Here is a 22,984-nt window from a genome sequence, read left to right on the forward strand (position 1 = left end):
CATTTGGTTTTTTCCTCTTTATAAATTTGTGTAACTAACTATATAAACGAAAATGATTATTGTTTAGTTTCATTGAAATTTTATTCCCCTTGCTAGGACCCCAGTCAGTAAATAAAAAAAAAAGTATTTAGAGAATACTTTCCACTCTTAAATCTTTTTATTCTGATCATTAAATGACATAATTTTTCTAAGACTATAATTCGAAATACAAAAGGGTTTTAAATAACGGCTTGTGCGGTGATAAATTCAAAATATTCGCATAAAATTGAGAAGAAATACTTAAAAAACGAGCAACAAACCAATGACGATTCCGAAAACGAATTAACATTTCCAGGAAACCAAAAACTAGCCGGAACCAAATCTTAATCTTCGGAAACTGCATCGAAGGGCGCCGTGCAGCCAGCCTTTTCGTAAAAGGCCAGCGGCAGGGGGTCGTCAAGATCAAAGTAATCCGAATCGCGGGAGCAGCTCGGGCCCAACTCCAGCTTGACCATCTTCTCTCGCCAGAAATCCAACAGCTCTCGCTTGAGAACTTCATCCCGGAGCGTCACAATCCATTCATTAAAGCCCCACGGGCTGTAGAACCCGGCATCCCCCTTATACTCTTCTAGCAGCTCCGCCGCCTTCTCCTGATCCTCCTTAGACGGTGTGCCGTCGAATAGTAGCTTCCAGATGATGTCCCTGGCGGCCGCACCCATTTTATCCACACTGGCCTTGTGCACATCGTCGGGGACAATTATGTTGACCAGCACGAACCGTTTCATTAACGTTCGGTATTCCTCGAGAGGGTTTTCTTTGGTCAGAACTGCCTCGAACTGGCCGGTTAGAGCTGCTGTTTGGTCAGGAGTGAGCTCCCCGGGGGTGGAAGGCTCCTGAGAAGCGGGCTCTAGTGAAGCTTGGTGCTGTAAGGCCGCACGCACTTTCAGGCTAGCCGCGAACGGGGCTGAGCACCCGGCGTGAGCGTAGAACTCCAGCGGTGGCTCATCGTCGCCGTCAAAAAGATCGCAGTCACGAGACCAGCATGGTCCCAGCTGGTTCTTGACAATCGACTCACGCCAAAATCCCAGCAGCTCCCTCTTGAGAATCTCATCCCGCAGCTTCACAATCCACTCGTTGTAGGGCCAGGGGTCGTAGAAGCAAGCATCGCTGCGGTACTGCTCCAAAAGATCTGCCGCCTTCTTCTGACGTGATTCATCCGCAGACGTTGCATCGTCGAAGAGCAGCTGCCAAACGGCCTCCCGAGCAGCTGCAGCCGTGCGGCGGAAATTCTTCTTGGTGACATCATCGTCGACTATTTCGTCTACCTGGACTCGCGTCTCGATCAGCCTCTGGTAGTCCTTAACTGGATCAGCTAGTCCAATGGTGAAATCATTCTGCATCAAAACATTCCGATGGGTATGATTGGATACAAATATTTTGAGAATGACACTTTTTGGTACACACCTGTGCATCCTGTGCTGAAGCGGCCATAGTTTCCCCAGGAGCGTCCTGTGCTTTTCTCTTGGGCATAAGCTGAAATAATATTGAAAAGATCCTTTGTTCTTCTAAGCTAAAGTTCTTTTAATTTTGGCACTGAGCTGCTTGTTTGCCGGCGTTCAATACAAAATCCATTAAATGAGTCATTTGTATAGATCACCAGTATTCCAGTGTGACCACACACAGGAGAGGAAAATACCAATTGAATATTTCGAAAATAAATATTTAAGTTATTCTATATTCGCTAAAAAAATGTAATTATATTTTAGTTTACGTTTATTTTATTCCTTAATATTTCAATTTTCAACAGTGGATACATCTGATACTTCCTTTCTTCTGGAAAATATTTTCGTTTTCGTTATGTTTTGGTTCGTAAAAAACTTTTCTATTGAATTCAAAGAACTAAAAACCGTTTGTATTTGTTTTTGGTTTGGTAAAAAGTGTATGTGCATAATATATTAATTTATTGTGACAAGAGCACCCCCTAAGTCAACAGTGTTTACACACCAAATGAAAAGTCTCGAAGTTTTTGGTATATTCTTGCAAACAACACTCAGCCACACTTGGCACAGATTTTTCGGGACAATTGTTAGCAGGTCGGTGAATCTTCTTCGATTAAACATTGACATCGAGGAAATCTGTTCAATTGTGTAATACAGGATCGATTAGAAGCATATCCTCTTCGCGTCGCCCGTTGTGAATCGATAAGCAGCTGCTCCGTGAGGCGATCCAGTGACTCCGCTCCTCTGCGTTTGCGTGTGTGTGTGTGACAAAGAAGTTTGAGGTTAAGCAGTCGCTCACGGCAGACGAATACAGCGTTGATGTCGCCCAGAAGCAACCAACTGCCCACAACATCCAGCATAAAACACTCTTAGTGCAAGGAACAGCGCCAGGTAGCAGGAGACGGGACCCTTGGTCGGACAGTCGGTGGAACTGCATTCGTGGAATTGTGTCTGTGGGAGTCTCTCGGCGCGTCTGTGTGCGTGTGTACGTGAATTCCGTTCGCTCGCGCACGAAGGCAACGAAAAAGCTTCAAAAGTTATACTCAAATGTGTATGGCAATTGTGGTAAGTGAATGTGGGTGTTGGCAGCCACCGCAAGACTTTCGTCGAAACCCAGTTACTGATAATCGCTCGATTTTAGCCAATTGTCAGGAGCACGGCTGCCCAGAGTGGGCCAGAAGTACCCCTTCCACCAGAAGCTTCCACCTCAAATGTTTGCCTTATCTGACCCAAGTTTGCTTCCCGTGTTCCCTCATGAGTGGCGGAATTATGTAAATTGAAGACTCTGCCTCCGCTGGCCCAGTTACCTGGTTGAGTTCATTAATTGCCTGCCCGACGTCGCCAGTCGAAGTAAGTGTCGGCAGTCGTTGGTGACCCAGTTTGCCGCCGAGTAGAACTAGGACGGGCCAGCAGGAGCGCTTCTGCGTTGCCCCAGAAAGCCCGCAAACATTGCCCTACAAACGCGATTTTTGCAACATTTTTTTTCTTCTGCGGTCACGTAGGCTGAGAGATGTGTCTTATCTGAGGGGCATTTAGGCGGATTTATCAAAAGCACCGAGAGTGCAAACCGCAAAACAGCAGTGTCTAAGCACCCGAATCAGTTTCCATCTCATCCCAAGCTGCAGAGGACGCACAACACTGTTGGTAACTAGTCCATAGCCCATCAGCTGCTTCAAAATATTCCAAATCTCAGGCCTGATTGGCTTTATCTCTTGCCTGTCGTTCTCACATGCCTACTTTTTATCTTTATCGCAGTGTGCTGGTGCCAACAGATTTAATTTAAAGATAAAGTGTATAATTGCGTCAATCGGAGTGGAGTTCAACGGAGCTGGGTGTTGTTCCAGAAAGGCTTACTTAGGAATTCTTCTCCTCTGTGGGATTCCGTTCTCAACCTCTTCTTTTTCAACCCAAAAGCCTCTTGTCCTTGAACAAGTTCAATGATACGGCGACCGAAAAGCACTCGGCTGACTGGGCTTTCTCTTATAATGCTCGTTTGTTTATTTTTAATGAAATCTATGGAAGATGTTCAGCTGGTCGAATCGAACGTAGTTCTACTAGGCGTGATATAGGGCTGTGTTTTGAATAAATATTAAAGGAATAGTTCTGAAAGGGTCAAGATTGTATTTTTGGATATTTGACGTTATCTGAAGAATCTTTTCAATGTAGGATCACTTTAAATTGTTCCATCTCTTTCACTTGGCATCGCCTCCCCTCATCGCGGGCAATAATTGCCTTTTTCTGGGCTTATCTGCTTTCAGCCAGTTTCCATCCAACCGAGCCAGCGGACGCGAGTGCCTCGATTCCGGAGAGTACGCGGCTCCCTCGCATCTATCGGTCTTTAAACTGTCTTCAATTAGTGCGAGGTCATTCGACCTTATTGAAATTTATTAGAGTTCAAACGGCAGCTCCTGGGGCAGAAAAAGCGGAGCTGATTGGCAGCCGAGGAGTTGCGACTTTCCGCGATTCCCTTCCCGCTAACATATAACGCTGCTGTCACGTTTTGGCAGCTTGTGTGCAGAATTCCACCAATACTTGTCATTTCTAAAAATACACCGAAAACAAACAGCACAACATGCAATTCGATTTACAAACGTCAGAGGGCGCGGGTGGCAGGGTGCCCCTCCGCCCACACCAACCACCATCGCAGGCTATATATAGCCCTATAAATGTCGGGCGGCCTGTCCCCAACAGCGCCCTGCCCTTGGTTAAGGAAAACCACTGAATAATGGGCCAGTTGTTTGCAGTTTTGGTAGTCGGCCTTGGAAGACATGCACTTCCCAGCCAGCCCGAGCGACGAGCGCTGGATAATTGCAATAACAGATTCTGCTTTTTTTTATCAAAACAAACAACGCCAGCGCCCCGCTCTCAACCCCCCCTGGGCCAAATGCGATAAAACTGGATGACACATAAGAAACCCGACAGCGTCACGGAGCGGCGACTTGGCGCTTGGCAACTGAGACACGGATACATTCTAGTATCCTGAGCTTCCATTTCCGGCTCATCTCCTAGTTTCGCCATAATTTCCATTATGGCGAAATGGCTCGCCTGCGGAAGGTCGTCGCAAATCGATAGCTTAGTCCTTCGCCATTATTTCACAGATCAGGAAAGTGTCTGGTTTTCCTGGCAATTCTGGCCAAAGTCTGGCAGTTTTGTTTAGTCTTTGAAGGAATACTTGCACTGGTGTTCTTTCCGTTCTTGTTTATGCCGCGTGTGTCTGCGTTGTGTCTGGGGTGTCTGGCCTGCTCAGCACTCTCAGCCCTTTGTTGACACCTGTGGCCACGAGCCTGGTCGAGTTGCAGCTTGGGGACAGCTGCCCTATTGGGTTTCTCGTTAGACGTCTTCAATTTGTTTAAAAAGCGCCGAGTGCCATGTGATGGAACACGAGTGAGGTGAGACCGAACGCCCTGACTGCGAAACACAATGGAATCGGAGTACCTTGAACCCTGGCTCAGAGCTCTCACTTTTCGCGGAGTATCCCTCGAACTTCCCTTATCGAGTCTTCCCTTATCGTTTTTTCGGTTCCTGCTGGAGTTCTTTGTCCCTGCGTGGTCTGCTGTCTGGTCCTCGTCTCAAAAGAGTCAATCAACTTTACCCTCAGAAGTACCAGCTGCTGGGCAAGGGAAGTCCGTAAGCTCCCGACCCTTTTTTGGGCTTAAGATTTTAGTAACTGGGATTTGATGGAAAGTAGATTTCATTCCCAACACTTTCCACTTTCCTGGAATAAACTTCCGTCTTGATACGGAATTCCAGTCCAGTCCAGAACTAACTATAAGATATAACTACATGATGTGAGCAACTTGAATTCGAACTATATTCATATACAGTACTAACTGGCATTCGACGGCCTCAAGTCCTCGTATTAAGTTACAAGTTATGGCAACAGATAGCCTTGATTTGCATTTAATAACCAGCATTTAGCTTTGTTTATTCTCATTAAATAACGCCTGACCTTGAAAAGCTAGCTCGCAATGCCACTGAAAAGTTAGTTTAATGCTAAGAACATTTTTCATTTAATATAATTACTTAAAAGCGGCAGTGGCATTTATTCCATCTCTATCTCTGTGGATCAAACCCCTCAAAAAGCTGAAATGGCTGGCCGCCATTTGTTTGTTTAAATTATTTATTTAGCGATGTTCACATTTCTATACAAATATTTTGCATATAGAGCGGTACAGGCCGCTGTCCATTTGCACGACCGACTCTTCGAAGAGCTTTAAATATGCAGCAGACTGTGAAATGGCTTGTCGGCGAGGAGGAGTTGCGGGGGCGGCTCGCGTCAGAGAGTGGCATGAAACTTGCGTCATACAGAGGGAGAAAATGTGAGTTAGGGATATAAAATGTGCTCAGGAACAATTCAATAAATTTAAAATACATTTCGAGGGTAATCATTGAGTCACTGACTCTAAATATTTGTTTTTTGAATTAATTATTAATAATTCCACGTCCGAGAACTCTTTCTCGCGGTGTAGCTACTCAGGCAAGTTTCACACTCTCCGGACTTCGTCACTGGCCCAACGGCTCTCTCTCTCTCTGGCAGTAAGTTTCCATCTTTGGCTGGGGGCTTTGGCTTTCTCCCATTTCTCTGGCAGGTATCCACTGGGCCGGAGAGCCAGTACATATGCCGGAGCGGAGGGCCTGTGATAGCCAGTCGATAGCAAAACATGAGAGAGTGCTCATCGCGCAACAGTCCGAGTCTTAGTGTGGCAATCGATCAGCGCTTGAGAATCGACACCTGTCGGTATTTAATCGAGATCCTGTCGCGTCGCATCACCGGCGACTAACGGTGCTAATTGCAGGTGATCCCCGTTCTGAGTGAGAAACTCTCCGCTCTGAGAGCGCCCCTGGCCAGAGCCGAGCGGGTGGTGATGAGTGGTCCGCTGTCAGTTGCGGTCATAACACAAGACAGTGCTCATCGAGGGGGCGAGTGATAAGGACGGCAGCTTCTGCGGATCGATACAATATAGATCTTATCACCTCCAGCCAGCAACAACCCGTTTGTTATCCGAGTGCTACAGCGCTGATTTCCCTCACTCGCGATTCTGGCAGTTGTGTCTGTGTAGGAGCACTTATTTTCGTTGTGCGACTTTTCAATTTCGCCAAGACGCAAATAACAAAAAATACATTGCATAAGTCACAAGCAGCCGTCAGCAATAGCATCAACACAAACTTTTGTTGTCTACGTGTGTCATGAGGTAAACAGACCCGAGCACACTCGCACCTCTTATCTAGTATGTACTGGTCCGCTCGCCATTGTACCTTACCTCCCAGCGCAAGTGAAACTTTCGAGTTCCGCGGAACAAGTCCGTGTAGCGATAAATCGGTTCATTTACTTTGCACTCGCCTCCTAATTTTTTGCACGCGCATCTATTGGTCTGATAAATAATCCCCAATGGATTCCCGGCACTACTCCAGTGCCCTTACCGGCGAGTTTCAGGGGAACTGCTCGGCTGGGCTACCTGTATTTCAGCCAAACAGTGCGAAAATAAACAGAGCCAGTGGCTGTGCAAATCGAATGGTTGCCCAAATCGCTCTCGTTTAGATATTCTCGTGTGTACATGGCGGGTATATACTTTCTGTGGCTCCTATATATGTATTATACAACCATTGTTCTGGCCGTCTTATTTGTGGACACGAATAAATATGCTTCTTCAGCGATCAACAACAAAATTTAAATAATGTAAATCGGGAAGATGGGCCCCGTTGGTGTTGGTGGAAATATCTGGACCGCCTTTGGGAAATGTTAAAATGCCTCCGTTCAGGTTGGGGCGACCCACTTATCGCGCATCTATAAGTTTTAAAATATTCACTTCGCGCGACACCCGCCTTGTAGATCACAAAGGAAACGGGTGTACTTTTCAGATTTTATATTTAAAACAGTTTGACTCGATGAGTAATACGTGTGTTTGTTTCCCTTTACAGCTGGCTAGACCTGTTCCCACATCTATGGAGTTTCATCTAGACAGTGCAGAATACTGCCAGGCACAGCACAAATAAAAAGTAAGTTCCATTCCGAAGCTCGAAGCTACTATTGCGAAAGACGGGCAGTTTCCGCGTTTCGTTTCTAATTAATTGTCTCGGTCGGCCCACGCCAAGGGGCGTGGGTGGTTGTGGAAAGGTCACCCGCCTTACACACAATGGAAGCGAGCTCGGTGACCTTTCGGGCCGGTTGCTGACTGGCTGTCCAACTGGGGCAAGAAACAGTGAAGCGTGTCCGACGAAAATTGCAAAATTCTCAATTATTTTATTGCGTGTAATTGAGCTAAATTGTTATTTAGGCTCCCCGAATTGTCATCAATTAGTGGACAATGAGGCCCAGTGCAAAGAAGCTCAGTCCGATTAGAACCAGATTTTTCCGAGCCACTTGGCCAAGCCCCGACTAAAGTCTTGTTTCATTCTGTCGCAGGTAATCATCCTCGTACAAGGCGGAGAAAGCCCGAGTGAACACGGTCACCTCTTCGGGAGTCGACCACGAGCAGTAGTGTGGAGAACAGCAGCCTGATTCAGTCAGAGGACCAGCTGGAAGGAGCGAGAGGAGCGGGCCCAGGACAGCCCGAGCGCCACAAGAAAATTAGGATTTTGCATCGCAGCGATCGCAGCTCGCAGATCATATCACAGAAGATACATTTTAAATTATAGCATCGAACTTGAGGGAAATCGTAACATTTTCGAAAAACATTGCGGCACCAAATCGATTTGAATAGATTGAAAATCGTGTGACACTAACAGGGAATACTTTGTGTGTATAAGAGAGCGTCAAAGAAAACAAATCAATTTTCTTTGTGATAGAAGAACCCCAATTGTACTTAATTATTAAAGGATAATTTTACTTAAGATTCTATAGATTTCTGTCTTGATGTAAATCGCCTAAGCCTACGATAAGAGAGGGACTTCATTATATTTTTGTAAGAGCAAAATTTTAAGTGTGAGCATCCAATCGCTGAATTTTACATTAGAAATCGAACTACTTCCGTAAAGAGAAAACAATTAACTTATTTTAGTGTAACTACTTTTGTGAGGGCGAACCCAATTAATTAAGTGCACACGATTCAGATTGTCTCCTTCCTACCGCTTTGTAATAGTTTATGAGCATCAACATGCGTCAAAAAGATCTGCGCCCCGCCCCCGCTCTAATCGAGTACAAGGGCATGAAGTTCCTAATCACCGATCGACCGTCAGACATAACAATTAATCATTACATTATGGTGAGTCTGTGAGATACTTATCCGGCACCTTCTCGTCATTAACCCGCTCTCCCACTACCCCTGGCAGGAGCTTAAAAAGAACAATGTCAACACTGTGGTGCGTGTGTGCGAGCCGAGCTACAACACGGTGGAGCTCGAGGCACAAGGTATTACCGTGAAGGACCTGGCCTTTGAGGACGGCACCTTTCCGCCTCAACAGGTCGTCGACGAGTGGTTTGAGGTCTTGAAGGATAAGTAAGTAGAGACGATAGTGCCGCTGCGTTTATGTAGATTGTCGGCTCAGTTGTTCTTTAAACGTTAGTCCCATTTCTACATCGAGCATATGACGCTTAAATATATTTTATAACTGACTGAGCTTGAGCCTTGATTAGAGACCGACCTCCCTTACGCAAACGGTTATCATTTTGTCTTATTACCACACCAGGGCTCTAGTTCACACACATACATTACCTAGCCATAGCTTAGACCTGAAATATTGTGTTGTTTCTTAAGCATTTTGTTTGCTAGTTGCCATACCTCATTCTCGAATTATACAAATGCGAATTCTCTGAGAAAAACCTCAAGTGATTTTTATCAATTTAATCAGTATTATTTGTTGCTTTGTGGTCACAATAAAGTCAAGGACTATGTAATATTTTACATTCTAAACAAAAGCAATTAGGCTGTGCTAGCCAAAAAACTCAAGGAGCCTCTAAAAATCGAACTCAATCATAATGTATAAAATAAAAACACCGCTTTTAGTAATCGCCGTCGCCCTAGCTGCTATCCACTTATTATTTAAACACGCCCTGCCACTTAGAAGTCGGACATCAGTTGCTGTACAGTTTTATTTAACTTATTTTTAATACAGTCTTGGCACATCCCCCCCTCATACTTCTCTCAACCTTTTCGGTTTGTACATTTTGAATTTACCCTCAACATCCAACTTTGAACTTGTAACAATCAATCTTGATCTAAGAGAACTTACCTACCTTCCTTTATGATTCGTTTCGTATGTGTGCTATTTATGATACCGCCGCTGCTGTGCCCTAGTTTTAGAAAGTCCACAAGCGCTACACTATCCTACTACAAACATAAGCGTTTCTCGCTTAGACACATACCAAAAACAGATCCACCAACAACAGTAACTGCAACAGCAATACGAACTTCAGCCACCAGAGCCAGTCTCTCTGCAGCATCAGGTCGAGCATCCGACACCCTTCCCCTAACAGCCAATGAAAAGCTCAATGACACTGGCGAGGCAACCTCCGCAATTTATAATAATACTGCATTTGTTGATAATGAAACTTGTCGGTAAGCGTAGACCCAGAATAAGAGACCAAACAAAACAAGCTAGCCAAAAACAGTTGTAGTTTATTATCTAAAACTAAACATACATGTCGATTATGTGTAGAAATAGCTACGTGGTTTAGCAGTTGAATAATGTCGTTTCCGTTTGTCTCCACTCAGATATCAACAAACTCCCGAGGCATGCGTCGCCGTTCACTGTGTTGCTGGTCTGGGACGAGCTCCTGTCTTGGTGGCCTTAGCACTGATCGAATTGGGCTTGAAGTACGAGGCAGCCGTTGAAATGATCAGAGAGTGAGTATAAATCAAACAGGACAAGAGCCCCCCATACAATGACCATACTTTTCATTCTAGTAAACGACGCGGCGCCATCAATGCCAAGCAACTTTCATTTTTGGAAAAGTACAAGCCAAAGGCGCGGCTAAAGCACAAAAATGGCCATAAGAATTCATGTTCTGTGCAATAGATTTCCAAAACCATTTGTATATTCCCACCAGATAAAAAGTGTTCATTTTTTCAAAAACAAAAAAAGCAAGCTAAAAGTAAAGCAAGTACAGAAATGTGGGAGGATAGGTAAAGAACAAACGATAGCCGACATATTCTAGTACCACAGAGATCGCAAAACATAGACGAAGAAATTGAATCACAGCCCCAGTAACTATTAACCCCAATCCCCCCAATCTCAACTTAAAATGTATTGGCATCAATTATGTTATTTGTATGTATTAATTAATGTAACTTATTATTATTTTACGATTTGATTTCGCCACCTTGTCCGAGAAGAAAAAAGAATTTTCATTTTGTATCTAACGCATATATAAACAGACTTAAACACATAATTGTGTGCGACCCCCATACCCCATTAAATGGTTGTAGAAGGCGCGCCATTGTAGTTGAAAACTATTATTCTGGGTCAAAATGTAATGGAATAAACCAAATACTTAAATGCAACACATAAAACACCAACCGTAAAGTGAATTAAAGCAGTCCCGTAGGAACTTAACCAGAAGCAAGTATAGAACGATAAAACCTAACAGTTATGTGCTAAAGCAGACAAGATATTGTTGTACTGATGACAGACGGTTCAGATGAACGGAAAATGTACTTAATCGCATATTAGTTGGAGCTCAGCACCCCGAAAAAGCTTTTAATATATTTTACTGTTATATTTTTTACTCTGAACAATCTTAGCTATCAACGACGCGGAGCAGATATCTATACATTGGGTTTTAAAGTGCATTACGCAAAATACATATACTTATATTTGCCAACTTTTTTATGTGCTAACACAATGCTTATTTGAAGGATACAGTACCAATCAACTTGCACATATATACATAAATGTGTGTGTGTTGCAGATCTGTGCATGAATATGTATATATGTGTAATAAAGGATTATATATATAAATATATATGTATATGTATTATAGAACTTAAAAATTTTACATTAATGACTACATACATTCAAACTTAAAAACTAAACAGCAATAACCAAGAAAATAAGCAAAATTACTTCAAACAGCAGCTAACAAAAAATACAAAAACAAAAATTGAGAAAATGAACATGAAAAAAAATTAAACCTTATTGTATACAACAAATTAACAAATTATAGTTTGTGTGAACATAATGATGAAAAAAGGAAACAAGCCGAAAATAAAAACAAATATAATGCTTACAAAACAATTTATCCAAAATATTAAATTGTAATTTTTTAAAATGTTAGTCATTACAAGGAAATAAAATGATCTATATTAAACATTTAACTGCTGTTTTTTATATATTTGATTGGCGCATTAGAACTAAATACTTCGGTTGCTTATTTATGGATATTAGAAAAAATGTTTATTTTCAGTAATAGTTTGGTTTCTCGATGATGAACCAAATTTAACAGCATTATACGTTTTTAAATGATCTTTGAGTTGGAGTGTGAAAATGTCTTTTCAACAGATTTTTCTAATCCCGATCTGCTTCATCTTAGACCTTGGAAATTACCTTGGTATTATCCTCGGTATTGGCAATCGCAAATCGGTCGAAGAAAAAAAGTAATTTCAAAATCATCTTGAATTTTCCAAATCAAATATTGAATTGAAATTAAAAGAAAACAGTTAACATATAAATTTAAAATTGATCTTTTTTTGTCACTACATTTTTTAATAATCTATAAACCAATTTGATGAATCATTTACATTAGCAAGCAATGGAACCCTAAAATGGTCAGTTATAACCTCTGAGAGGTTCCAAGGTTTCGATTCAGAAAAGGGTTCATTTATTGTTGTGGACTTGGTAGTTACCCATTCACTCTCAGTAGAGTAATTCAGTGGGAAAAAGCTGGAACGATATTCATTTGCAATCAGTATCGATCTGAAAATAAAATATTTTAAATATCTTATATAAGAATGTATTTCTTCAATATTTTTCTTATGAAAGGTACTGTTTGTGGCGGTAAGAAAGGTAGTATTTTTGTGAGACGATAATTTCGGAGTGTGGTCCTCAATTTTTTGTTGCACTGTGGAGTGTTGCTCCAGGAGTTTGGAACTCTTAGAATTATTGCCAAAATTTAATTCAGATGTTCTCTAAGTTTATGTTTATTTCCGCCTAAAAATATGTAAATTTTGTATCATATTTTAAAATGCTTACTTTTGCTCTTCATTTATTTCCTCACTGCTGCCGTTTTTGGATTCCTGGGAGTGTATTATTTGGGTTCTTGGTTTGGTCCGCTTGTTTGAAGATTTTAATTCCTTTAGATCTTGCATTACTTTCATTATTGTCTCCATTCTTTAAAGATTTAAATAAAATAAATGAATATAAAAAAATGCAGTGCTAGATTACTTATAAGTTTACCTGTCTACTTGATCTTTTTTGAATGAATTAAAGTCATGGTACACTGCCATTTTCAGCTGTTGAATTCCGTCAACAATGGCCTTTAGGTCCAGGTTTCCGCTAATATTGTAATTATTGTTAGTTCCCGATGGTGCACCAGAGGGATTGATGGTACTTTGGGTGGTATCTAAATTTAAAGAGGTTGTAGTAAAAGTCTCTGTCTTGTAATTGATTGTTGTTGTAGCGGTACCTGTGGCTAAAGGAGTTGTGAATGAGGAAGTCTTGGTTTTTGTTGTATAAGACTCTGTGGTTGTTTTACCAGTTGTTGGTGTAGACCCGGTGGTCGATTCTGTTGTTGACGGAAGCTGTTCTCCCAATAATTGCTGATACAACTTTTCAAAACTGTCTAAAAGTTGGACCAGTTTCTCTTTCGACAAGTCTGATCCCTTTGATGTATTTGGTTTTATGGTTGTGGAAAGTAGTTGCTCCAATTCAGCAGAATTGGTTTTTTTTAAATCTACCTGACCAGTTATGATTTGATTTAACATTGATCGTACTCCCTCTATTAGCTCCGGTGAAATTTTTCCATCTGACTTTTCGACTATCGTGTTTAATATTTTGCGCAATTTTTTTAAAAGGCCGAGTATATTCATTAGTTTAGTTATTGATGCTTCGTGGGAATTATGAGTCTCCGCTGTTGAATGAGATGTGGTAAAAGACTCTGTCGTTTTGGTAGACTCAGAATCGGTTTTTGTTGACGTAGGAGAAGTGGATGTTGGGGAAGTTGTGGAACTACTATGAGTGGTCGTTTCCGGAGGTTTGTCAGTCCATGTAGAAGTTGATGAAGGAATGGAAGTGGTGTCATGAGATGAGGCAGTTGGAGTAGAAGTTGAAGAACTCTCTGTTGCAGATGGAGATGTATCAGTGGTTATGAGGGTCGTTGCAGTATCCGAAGGTTTCTTAGGCGAAGTAGAAGTATATGAAGGAATGGAAGTGGTGTCATGAGATGAGGTAGTTGGAATAGAAGTCGAGAAACTCTCTGTTGTAGATGGAGCTGCATCTGTGGTAATGTGGCTAGTACTTGTATCCGGAGGTTTATCTGTGGATGCAGTTGATTGAATAGAAGTCGATGAACTCTCTGTTGTAGGGTGCGACATTTCTGTGGTCAGACGAGGAGTATGAGTTGACGGAAGCTCTGAAGTTGTGGATGATATTTTAGGAGTAGAAGATGATAAATCTGATTGCGTTATAGATTGTTCTCTAGTTGTTGCGCTGGATGCTACTTTCTGTTCCCCCAGATGTTCAATTAGTTCTCGCAGCCTCTTGATCAAGTCCTCCATTGCGATTTCACTAGCGTTGCTCTCCAAACCTGGTTTTGTTTCCGGCTTGAGACCTGTTAGCTTACGAACAGTATCTAAAAAGGAATCGATTGGGGTTTTTTGAGTCTCTATCCACTTCTGAAGAACTCCGTCGATATGCTCCTTCGTGTCCTTATTTGTGCTTCCATGTGATCCATTTTCCGGCTTTTGACATTTCTCTTCTTTTAACTTTTTTATAGCGTCCACAACTTGCTTGAGCAAGTCTTCTATACCACCAAGCTTTTCTGGAGTAACATTGTCTGTAGGGATTGGGTTTAAGTCGTGTGATTTTAAAATTTCAGTTATTGCTTTAACGAAGGAGTCCACCATCAGGCGTTGACTTTCAGCCCATTTTTGAATAAGATTGGTTGCCTTTTCACGCACACTTAAACTTGCTTCCTGGTCTTTTTGACCGGAGCGAAACATCAGTCGTCCTTTTTTAGAATTTATTTCTGAGACTGAATCATTTACAGACTTTCTTTGGTTGTCTATGGGTTTGTATTTTGCTTCTGTCTCTAAAGTCCTTTGTATATTTCGCATTTGCTTTTGAGCTTCACGTATTTCAGCAACAAAATCCGTTTGTCCCTTTGCACTCTTCAGTGTTTTATTGATATTTTGTATCGATCTAATTTTAGGAATCATCTTTTCCATAGTCAACTGTTCTTGAGATAGTTGGGATAATAGGTTGTTTACATTTTTCTGTAGGAGCTCGTTTTTATCTCTTGGACTTAGTTTGCTTTGATTTTGTATAGTTTCAGAATTTTGAAATTTTTTCGTATTATGCTTCTCTTCATTTCCATTATGCCAAACATTTGGTCGTAGGTCCTGGTTGATAAAACGATGATTTCGACGTGAATCGGATAATATATCATTCGATATTCGGTTTCCAAACGAAATTTCGTTTCCATCTGGATATCTATGGGTCTGGTGTTGATGATTGTAATGGCGTTGCAAGGCATTATTTCGCTTGAAGTTTTCATACAAGTTTTCGTGATTTCTATTTTGTGAAAAAAAAAATCGATTCCGTTGCCGTTTAATTGGTTGGCTTACTCGCCAATTTTTATAAAAATGATTTTGGTGACGCTCATTTGGAATCATAAATCCTTGAAAGTGTTTATTCCACTCTTGATTATATTGGTCTCTATTATTAAAATGGGAATTTCGTTTCTCATTTTTAAAAACTATATCCTCGTCTGGGCTTCTTGATTCTCGTTCATTGTTCTGATATTGATCGGCTTCTTGGAACCGCTGAGTTTTATTTTGATAATTGTGTACATTATTTTGTTCCATTGATTCTGATTGATTTTCTTGAAGTTCTTGCTTTTCATCGTTTTCAAATTTTTTTGGTTCATACTGATACTGATTTTGATCCAAGCTCTTGAGTCGTGGATACCGTTTATTGTATGTTTCTTCAATTGAATGTGGTGTTTTTTCTTCAGACAAACTATCGTACTCATTAAATGCGTTTTGATCTCCATCTTTATCAGTTTGGTATGTATTATGAATGTTGTTTACTGGATTAAAGTGCTCATCACTATTATAATTTTTATTGGATCGAATTCCGTGGTCGCCTCGAGGTGCATAATGTATCCATTTTTGAATATAACCTTGGGGATACTAAGAAAAACTTACCTTGATCTATAATCTTTGGGCACATTTCATAAACCATATTTGAAGTGAGACACTTGATTACGTTGGGAGCCATTCAATACCCAGATTTAGCTGTTTTAATTCGTACCAAGATGACAAATTTTTTTGTATTTATGAAATGTGCCGCTTAGTTTTTGAAATACTTAATTCTCTTACATCTGCGTAAATTTTGGAATACATTATATTTAGTAAAATTATTGCTTGACTAAAAGAATACATTTTAACCAATTGGTGGAATAACTTATCAATAGTTAGTTGCAGTTTAAAACGGAATGAAATAAACTACGGCAGAACAATATATAATTTCAACAGAGCAGAAAATATAATTATGCACACTGCTAAATATACACACATGAGCATATTATTAGCTACACTTACCCTACTTTCAAATAATAAAAATATCATTTTAAAATTATCAAATGGAACTGGTGGCCATTGTCGTCTATGGGTGGTACACGATTCTGTCTCCAGAGTAAAATATGTTTCATATGTCAACTTTTTAGAAGGCGGCTTGGATGAAGAGGCACAAATATAGCCTTTACTGGGGGCGATATTGTCCTACCCATGCCATGTTAAAATTTTAAAGTAGCGCCTAGCTAATTTGATAAAAAATTAAAAAATAATTGTTTTTAGGTTTAAGTGGAAATTGATTGACAATCGAAATACAAATCGTTCAAGGTATTCCGCTCAAGAATCGGATGATTATTGGCAAAGATATAGCCATCGCTGGGGGCTATGTCGTGGCTCTATGAATTTTTGAAGGGGATCCTCCAGGAAACTTATCAAAAAAAACTTAAAAACAAGAAAGGAAAGCTAACTTCGGGCGGAGCCGAAGTTGATATACCCTTGCAGTTCAGTCGCAGTCCGCTAGGTGGCGCCACCCATCTTATTTTATTAGATATATAGCGGATCGTTTATAGTCGGCCGATCCTTATGAAAATTGGCAGATCAGATTGTTTTACCCAAAATAGAATCTGTACCAAATCCCATCTTTCTAACTTAAAAAACACCAAAGTTATGCCAATTTCGATCGTTCTATGACAGCTATAGGATATAGTCGGCCGATCCTTATGAAATTTTGTACACAAGATATTTTGGTCAAATATAACATGTGTGGAAAGTCCCAACCCTGTAACTTAAAAAACACCAAAGTTATGGCATTTCCGATCAATCAGTTATATGGCAGCTATAGGATATAGTCGACCGATCCCGGTCGTTCCGACTTATATACTGCCTGCAAATGAAAGAAGGATGTGTGCAAAGTTTCAACTCGATAGCTTTAAAACTGAGAGACTAGTTTGCGTAGAAACAGACAGACAGACAGACGGACAGACGGACAGACGGACATGCTCATATCGACTCAGGAGGTGATCCTGATCAAGAATATATATACTTTATAGGGTCGGAGATGTCTCCTTCACTGCGTTGCACACTTTTGACCAAAATTATAATACCCTCTGCAAGGGTATAAATATTCGTTCCTAAATTTTGATGCAGATCGAGAGGGAATCGAAATACAAAAAGTTTAAGGTATTCCGCTCAAGAATCGGAAGATTATTGGCAAAGATATAGCCATCGCTGGGGACCATATCGTGGCTCTATGCATTTTTGAAGGAGATCCTCCAGGAAATTTAACAAAAAATCGTAAACATTATTCGTTCCTAGGTTTTGATGCAGATCGAAAGAGAATCGAAATACAAAACGTTTAAGGTATTCCACTTAAGAATCGGATGATTATTGGCAAAGATATAGCCATCGCTGGGGGCCATATCGTGGCTCTATGCATTTTTGAAGGGGGTCCTCAAGGAAACTTAACAAAAAATCTTACATATTATTCATTCCTAGGTTTTGATGCAGATCGAAAGGAAATCGAAATACAAAACGTCTAAGCTATTCCGCTCAAGAATCGGATGATTATTGGCAAAGATATAGCCATCGCTGGGGGCCATATCGTGGCTCTATGCATTTTTGAAGGGGGTCCTCAAGGAAACTTAACAAAAAATCTTACATATTATTCGTTCCTAGGTTTTGATGCAGATCGAAAGGGAATCGAAATACAAAACGTTTAAGCTATTCCGCTCAAGAATCGGATGATTGTTGGCAAAGATATTGCCATCGCTGGGGGCCATATCGTGGCTCTATGCATTTTTGAAGGGGATCCCCCAGGAAATTTAACAAAAAATCTTACATATTATTCGTTCCTAGGTTTTGATGCAGATCGAAAGGGAATCGAAATACAAAACGTTTAAGCTATTCCGCTCAAGAATCGGATGATTGTTGGCAAAGATATTGCCATCGCTGGGGGCCATATCGTGGCTCTATGCATTTTTGAAGGGGATCCCCCAGGAAATTTAGCAAAAAATCTTAAAAATTATTCGTTCCTAGGTTTTGATGCAGATCGAAAGGGAATCAAAATACAAATCGTTTAAGGTATTCCGCTCAAGAATCGGATGATTATTGGCAAAGATAGAGCCATCGCTGGGGGCCATATCGTGGCTTAACAAAAAATCGTAAACATTATTCGTTCCTAGGTTTTGATGCAGATCGAAAGAGAATCGAAATACAAAACGTTTAAGGTATTCCACTTAAGAATCGGATGATTATTGGCAAAGATATAGCCATCGCTGGGGGCCATATCGTGGCTCTATGCATTTTTGAAGGGGGTCCTCAAGGAAACTTAACAAAAAATCTTACATATTATTCATTCCTAGGTTTTGATGCAGATCGAAAGGAAATCGAAATACAAAACGTTTAAGCTATTCCGCTCAAGAATCGGATGATTATTGGCAAAGATATAGCCATCGCTGGGGGCCATATCGTGGCTCTATGCATTTTTGAAGGGGGTCCTCAAGGAAACTTAACAAAAAATCTTACATATTATTCGTTCCTAGGTTTTGATGCAGATCGAAAGGGAATCGAAATACAAAACGTTTAAGCTATTCCGCTCAAGAATCGGATGATTATTGGCAAAGATATAGCCATCGCTGGGGGCCATATCGTGGCTCTATACATTTTTAAAGGGGGTCCTCAAGGAAACTTAACAAAAAATCTTACATATTATTCGTTCCTAGGTTTTGATGCAGATCGAAAGGGAATCGAAATACAAAACGTTTAAGCTATTCCGCTCAAGAATCGGATGATTATTGACAAAGATATAGCCATCGCTGGGGGCTATATCGTGGCTCTATGCATCTTTGAAGGGATCCTCCAGGAAATTTAACAAAAAATCTTACATATTATTCGTTCCTAGGTTTTGATGCAGATCGAAAGGGAATCGAAATACAAAACGTTTAAGCTATTCCGCTCAAGAATCGGATGATTATTGGCAAAGATATAGCCATCGCTGGGGGCCATATCGTGGCTCTATGCATTTTTGAAGGGTGTCCTCAAGGAAACTTAACAAAAAATCTTACATATTATTCGTTCCTAGGTTTTGATGCAGATCGAAAGGAAATCGAAATACAAAACGTTTAAGCTATTCCGCTCAAGAATCGGATTATTGTTGGCAAAGATATTGCTATCGCTGGGGGCCATATCGTGGCTCTATGCATTTTTGAAGGGGATCCTCCAGGAAATTTAACAAAAAATCGTAAACATTATTCGTTCCTAGGTTTTGATGCAGATCGAAAGAGAATCGAAATATAAATCGTTTAAGGTATTCCGCTCAAGAATCGGATGATTATTGGCAAAGATAGAGCCATCGCTGGGGGCCATATCGTGGCTCTATGCATTTTTGAAGGGGATCCTCCAGGAAATTTAACAAAAAATCTTAAAAATTATTCGTTCCTAGGTTTTTATGCAGATCGAAAGAGAATCGAAATATAAATCGTTTAAGGTATTCCGCTCAAGAATCGGATGATTGTTGGCAAAGATATTGCCATCGCTGGGGGCCATATCGTGGCTCTATGCATTTTTGAAGGGGATCCCCCAGGAAATTTAGCAAAAAATCTTAAAAATTATTCGTTCCTAGGTTTTGATGCAGATCGAAAGGGAATCAAAATACAAATCGTTTAAGGTATTCCGCTCAAGAATCGGATGATTATTGGCAAAGATAGAGCCATCGCTGGGGGCCATATCGTGGCTCTATGCATTTTTGAAGGGGATCCTCCAGGAAATTTAACAAAAAATCTTAAAAATTATTCGTTCCTAGGTTCCTGATGCAGATCGAAAGAGAATCGAAATATAAATCGTTTAAGGTATTCCGCTCAAAAATCGGATGATTATTGGCAAAGATAGAGCCATCGCTGGGGGCCATATCGTGGCTCTATGCATTTTTGAAGGGGATCCTCCAGGAAATTTAACAAAAAATCTTACATATTATTCGTTCCTAGGTTTTGATGCAGATCGAAAGGGAATCGAAATACAAAACGTTTAAGCTATTCCGCTCAAGAATCGGATGATTGTTGGCAAAGATATTGCCATCGCTGGGGGCCATATCGTGGCTCTATGCATTTTTGAAGGGGATCCCCAGGAAATTTAGCAAAAAATCTTAAAAATTATTCGTTCCTAGGTTTTGATGCAGATCGAAAGGGAATCAAAATACAAATCGTTTAAGGTATTCCGCTCAAGAATCGGATGATTATTGGCAAAGATAGAGCCATCGCTGGGGGCCATATCGTGGCTCTATGCATTTTTGAAGGAGATCCTCCAGGAAATTTAACAAAAAATCGTAAACATTATTCGTTCCTAGGTTTTGATGCAGATCGAAAGGGAATCAAAATACAAATCGTTTAAGGTATTCCGCTCAAGAATCGGATGATTATTGGCAAAGATAGAGCCATCGCTGGGGGCCATATCGTGGCTCTATGCATTTTTGAAGGAGATCCTCCAGGAAATTTAACAAAAAATCGTAAACATTATTCGTTCCTAGGTTTTGATGCAGATCGAAAGAGAATCGAAATACAAAACGTTTAAGGTATTCCACTTAAGAATCGGATGATTATTGGCAAAGATATAGCCATCGCTGGGGGCCATATCGTGGCTCTATGCATTTTTGAAGGGGGTCCTCAAGGAAACTTAACAAAAAATCTTACATATTATTCATTCCTAGGTTTTGATGCAGATCGAAAGGAAATCGAAATACAAAACGTTTAAGCTATTCCGCTCAAGAATCGGATGATTATTGGCAAAGATATAGCCATCGCTGGGGGCCATATCGTGGCTCTATACATTTTTAAAGGGGGTCCTCAAGGAAACTTAACAAAAAATCTTACATATTATTCGTTCCTAGGTTTTGATGCAGATCGAAAGGGAATCGAAATACAAAACGTTTAAGCTATTCCGCTCAAGAATCGGATGATTGTTGGCAAAGATATTGCCATCGCTGGGGGCCATATCGTGGCTCTATGCATTTTTGAAGGGGATCCCCCAGGAAATTTAGCAAAAAATCTTAAAAATTATTCGTTCCTAGGTTTTGATGCAGATCGAAAGGGAATCAAAATACAAAACGTTTAAGGTATTCCACTTAAGAATCGGATGATTATTGACAAAGATATAGCCATCGCTGGGGGCCATATCGTGGCTCTATGCATTTTTGAAGGGGATCCTCCAGGAAATTTGACAACAAATCTTAAAAATTATTCGTTCCTAGGTTCCTGATGCAGATCGAAAGAGAATCGAAATATAAATCGTTTAAGGTATTCCGCTCAAAAATCGGATGATTATTGGCAAAGATAGAGCCATCGCTGGGGGCCATATCGTGGCTCTATGCATTTTTGAAGGGGATCCTCCAGGAAATTTAACAAAAAATCTTACATATTATTCGTTCCTAGGTTTTGATGCAGATCGAAAGGGAATCGAAATACAAAACGTTTAAGCTATTCCGCTCAAGAATCGGATGATTGTTGGCAAAGATATTGCCATCGCTGGGGGCCATATCGTGGCTCTATGCATTTTTGAAGGGGATCCCCAGGAAATTTAGCAAAAAATCTTAAAAATTATTCGTTCCTAGGTTTTGATGCAGATCGAAAGGGAATCAAAATACAAATCGTTTAAGGTATTCCGCTCAAGAATCGGATGATTATTGGCAAAGATAGAGCCATCGCTGGGGGCCATATCGTGGCTCTATGCATTTTTGAAGGAGATCCTCCAGGAAATTTAACAAAAAATCGTAAACATTATTCGTTCCTAGGTTTTGATGCAGATCGAAAGGGAATCAAAATACAAATCGTTTAAGGTATTCCGCTCAAGAATCGGATGATTATTGGCAAAGATAGAGCCATCGCTGGGGGCCATATCGTGGCTCTATGCATTTTTGAAGGAGATCCTCCAGGAAATTTAACAAAAAATCGTAAACATTATTCGTTCCTAGGTTTTGATGCAGATCGAAAGAGAATCGAAATACAAAACGTTTAAGGTATTCCACTTAAGAATCGGATGATTATTGGCAAAGATATAGCCATCGCTGGGGGCCATATCGTGGCTCTATGCATTTTTGAAGGGGGTCCTCAAGGAAACTTAACAAAAAATCTTACATATTATTCATTCCTAGGTTTTGATGCAGATCGAAAGGAAATCGAAATACAAAACGTTTAAGCTATTCCGCTCAAGAATCGGATGATTATTGGCAAAGATATAGCCATCGCTGGGGGCCATATCGTGGCTCTATACATTTTTAAAGGGGGTCCTCAAGGAAACTTAACAAAAAATCTTACATATTATTCGTTCCTAGGTTTTGATGCAGATCGAAAGGGAATCGAAATACAAAACGTTTAAGCTATTCCGCTCAAGAATCGGATGATTGTTGGCAAAGATATTGCCATCGCTGGGGGCCATATCGTGGCTCTATGCATTTTTGAAGGGGATCCCCCAGGAAATTTAGCAAAAAATCTTAAAAATTATTCGTTCCTAGGTTTTGATGCAGATCGAAAGGGAATCAAAATACAAAACGTTTAAGGTATTCCACTTAAGAATCGGATGATTATTGACAAAGATATAGCCATCGCTGGGGGCCATATCGTGGCTCTATGCATTTTTGAAGGGGATCCTCCAGGAAATTTGACAACAAATCTTAAAAATTATTCGTTCCTAGGTTCCTGATGCAGATCGAAAGAGAATCGAAATATAAATCGTTTAAGGTATTCCGCTCAAAAATCGGATGATTATTGGCAAAGATAGAGCCATCGCTGGGGGCCATATCGTGGCTCTATGCATTTTTGAAGGGGATCCTCCAGGAAATTTAACAAAAAA

At 40.6% G+C, this 22,984-nt stretch overlaps 4 protein-coding genes across 5 annotated transcripts; 2 read left to right on the forward strand and 2 right to left on the reverse strand.

Annotated features, from left to right (window-relative positions):
* Positions 1 to 126: 126 nt before the first annotated feature.
* LOC6497776 lies at positions 127 to 1,669 on the reverse strand. Its single transcript, XM_001961381.4, has 2 exons — positions 1,444 to 1,669; positions 127 to 1,373 (listed from the first exon to the last, which is right to left on the reverse strand). Exons 1-2 carry the CDS (start codon positions 1,507 to 1,509, stop codon positions 363 to 365), a joined length of 1,077 nt encoding a protein of 358 aa, XP_001961417.1. The 5' UTR covers positions 1,510 to 1,669; the 3' UTR covers positions 127 to 362.
* A 4,335-nt stretch (positions 1,670 to 6,004) lies between these two features.
* Positions 6,005 to 7,469, forward strand: LOC116654891. Its single transcript, XM_032451438.2, has 2 exons — positions 6,005 to 6,274; positions 7,398 to 7,469. Exon 1 carries the CDS (start codon positions 6,140 to 6,142, stop codon positions 6,257 to 6,259), a length of 120 nt encoding a protein of 39 aa, XP_032307329.1. The 5' UTR covers positions 6,005 to 6,139; the 3' UTR covers positions 6,260 to 6,274; positions 7,398 to 7,469.
* Positions 7,470 to 8,537: 1,068 nt separating this feature from the next.
* LOC6497758 (protein tyrosine phosphatase type IVA 1) lies at positions 8,538 to 11,731 on the forward strand. Its single transcript, XM_032451437.2, has 4 exons — positions 8,538 to 8,680; positions 8,748 to 8,914; positions 10,130 to 10,261; positions 10,322 to 11,731. Exons 1-4 carry the CDS (start codon positions 8,561 to 8,563, stop codon positions 10,431 to 10,433), a joined length of 531 nt encoding a protein of 176 aa, XP_032307328.1. The 5' UTR covers positions 8,538 to 8,560; the 3' UTR covers positions 10,434 to 11,731.
* Positions 11,732 to 11,940: 209 nt separating this feature from the next.
* LOC26514131 (nuclear pore complex protein DDB_G0274915) lies at positions 11,941 to 16,135 on the reverse strand. 2 transcript variants are annotated; one of them, XM_014906813.3, is made up of 5 exons: positions 15,953 to 16,135; positions 13,039 to 15,763; positions 12,810 to 12,975; positions 12,606 to 12,743; positions 11,941 to 12,329 (listed from the first exon to the last, which is right to left on the reverse strand). In XM_014906813.3, exons 1-5 carry the CDS (start codon positions 16,013 to 16,015, stop codon positions 12,119 to 12,121), a joined length of 3,303 nt encoding a protein of 1,100 aa, XP_014762299.3. In that variant the 5' UTR covers positions 16,016 to 16,135; the 3' UTR covers positions 11,941 to 12,118. The 2 variants fall into 2 exon arrangements, with proteins under 2 accessions (XP_014762299.3, XP_044572391.1); XM_044716456.1 differs by having other exon boundaries at positions 13,039 to 16,135.
* Positions 16,136 to 22,984: the final 6,849 nt, after the last annotated feature.

The sequence above is a fragment of the Drosophila ananassae genome, chromosome 3R (assembly GCF_017639315.1).
Source record: "Drosophila ananassae strain 14024-0371.13 chromosome 3R, ASM1763931v2, whole genome shotgun sequence".
Taxonomy (NCBI): domain Eukaryota; kingdom Metazoa; phylum Arthropoda; class Insecta; order Diptera; family Drosophilidae; genus Drosophila; species Drosophila ananassae.

What these genes read in the sequence shown, in the direction of transcription:
- LOC116654891 (XM_032451438.2), top strand. Translation starts at nt 6,140, where the DNA reads ATGAGAGAGTGCTCATCGCGCAACAGTCCGAGTCTTAGTGTGGCAATC.
- LOC26514131 (XM_014906813.3), bottom strand. Translation starts at nt 16,015, where the DNA reads ATGTATTCTTTTAGTCAAGCAATAATTTTACTAAATATAATGTATTCC. An exon ending in AAAAAAGATCAAGTAGACAG is followed by an intron (nt 12,744 to 12,809) that starts GTAAACTTATAA and finishes AAATCTTTAAAG; the next exon opens with AATGGAGACAATAATGAAAG. An exon ending in GAAATAAATGAAGAGCAAAA is followed by an intron (nt 12,330 to 12,605) that starts GTAAGCATTTTA and finishes TTTTATTTTCAG; the next exon opens with ATCGATACTGATTGCAAATG.
- LOC6497776 (XM_001961381.4), bottom strand. Translation starts at nt 1,509, where the DNA reads ATGCCCAAGAGAAAAGCACAGGACGCTCCTGGGGAAACTATGGCCGCT. An exon ending in CTTCAGCACAGGATGCACAG is followed by an intron (nt 1,374 to 1,443) that starts GTGTGTACCAAA and finishes GTTTTGATGCAG; the next exon opens with AATGATTTCACCATTGGACT.
- LOC6497758 (XM_032451437.2), top strand. Translation starts at nt 8,561, where the DNA reads ATGAGCATCAACATGCGTCAAAAAGATCTGCGCCCCGCCCCCGCTCTA. An exon ending in CAATTAATCATTACATTATG is followed by an intron (nt 8,681 to 8,747) that starts GTGAGTCTGTGA and finishes TACCCCTGGCAG; the next exon opens with GAGCTTAAAAAGAACAATGT. An exon ending in GCCGTTGAAATGATCAGAGA is followed by an intron (nt 10,262 to 10,321) that starts GTGAGTATAAAT and finishes TTTTCATTCTAG; the next exon opens with TAAACGACGCGGCGCCATCA.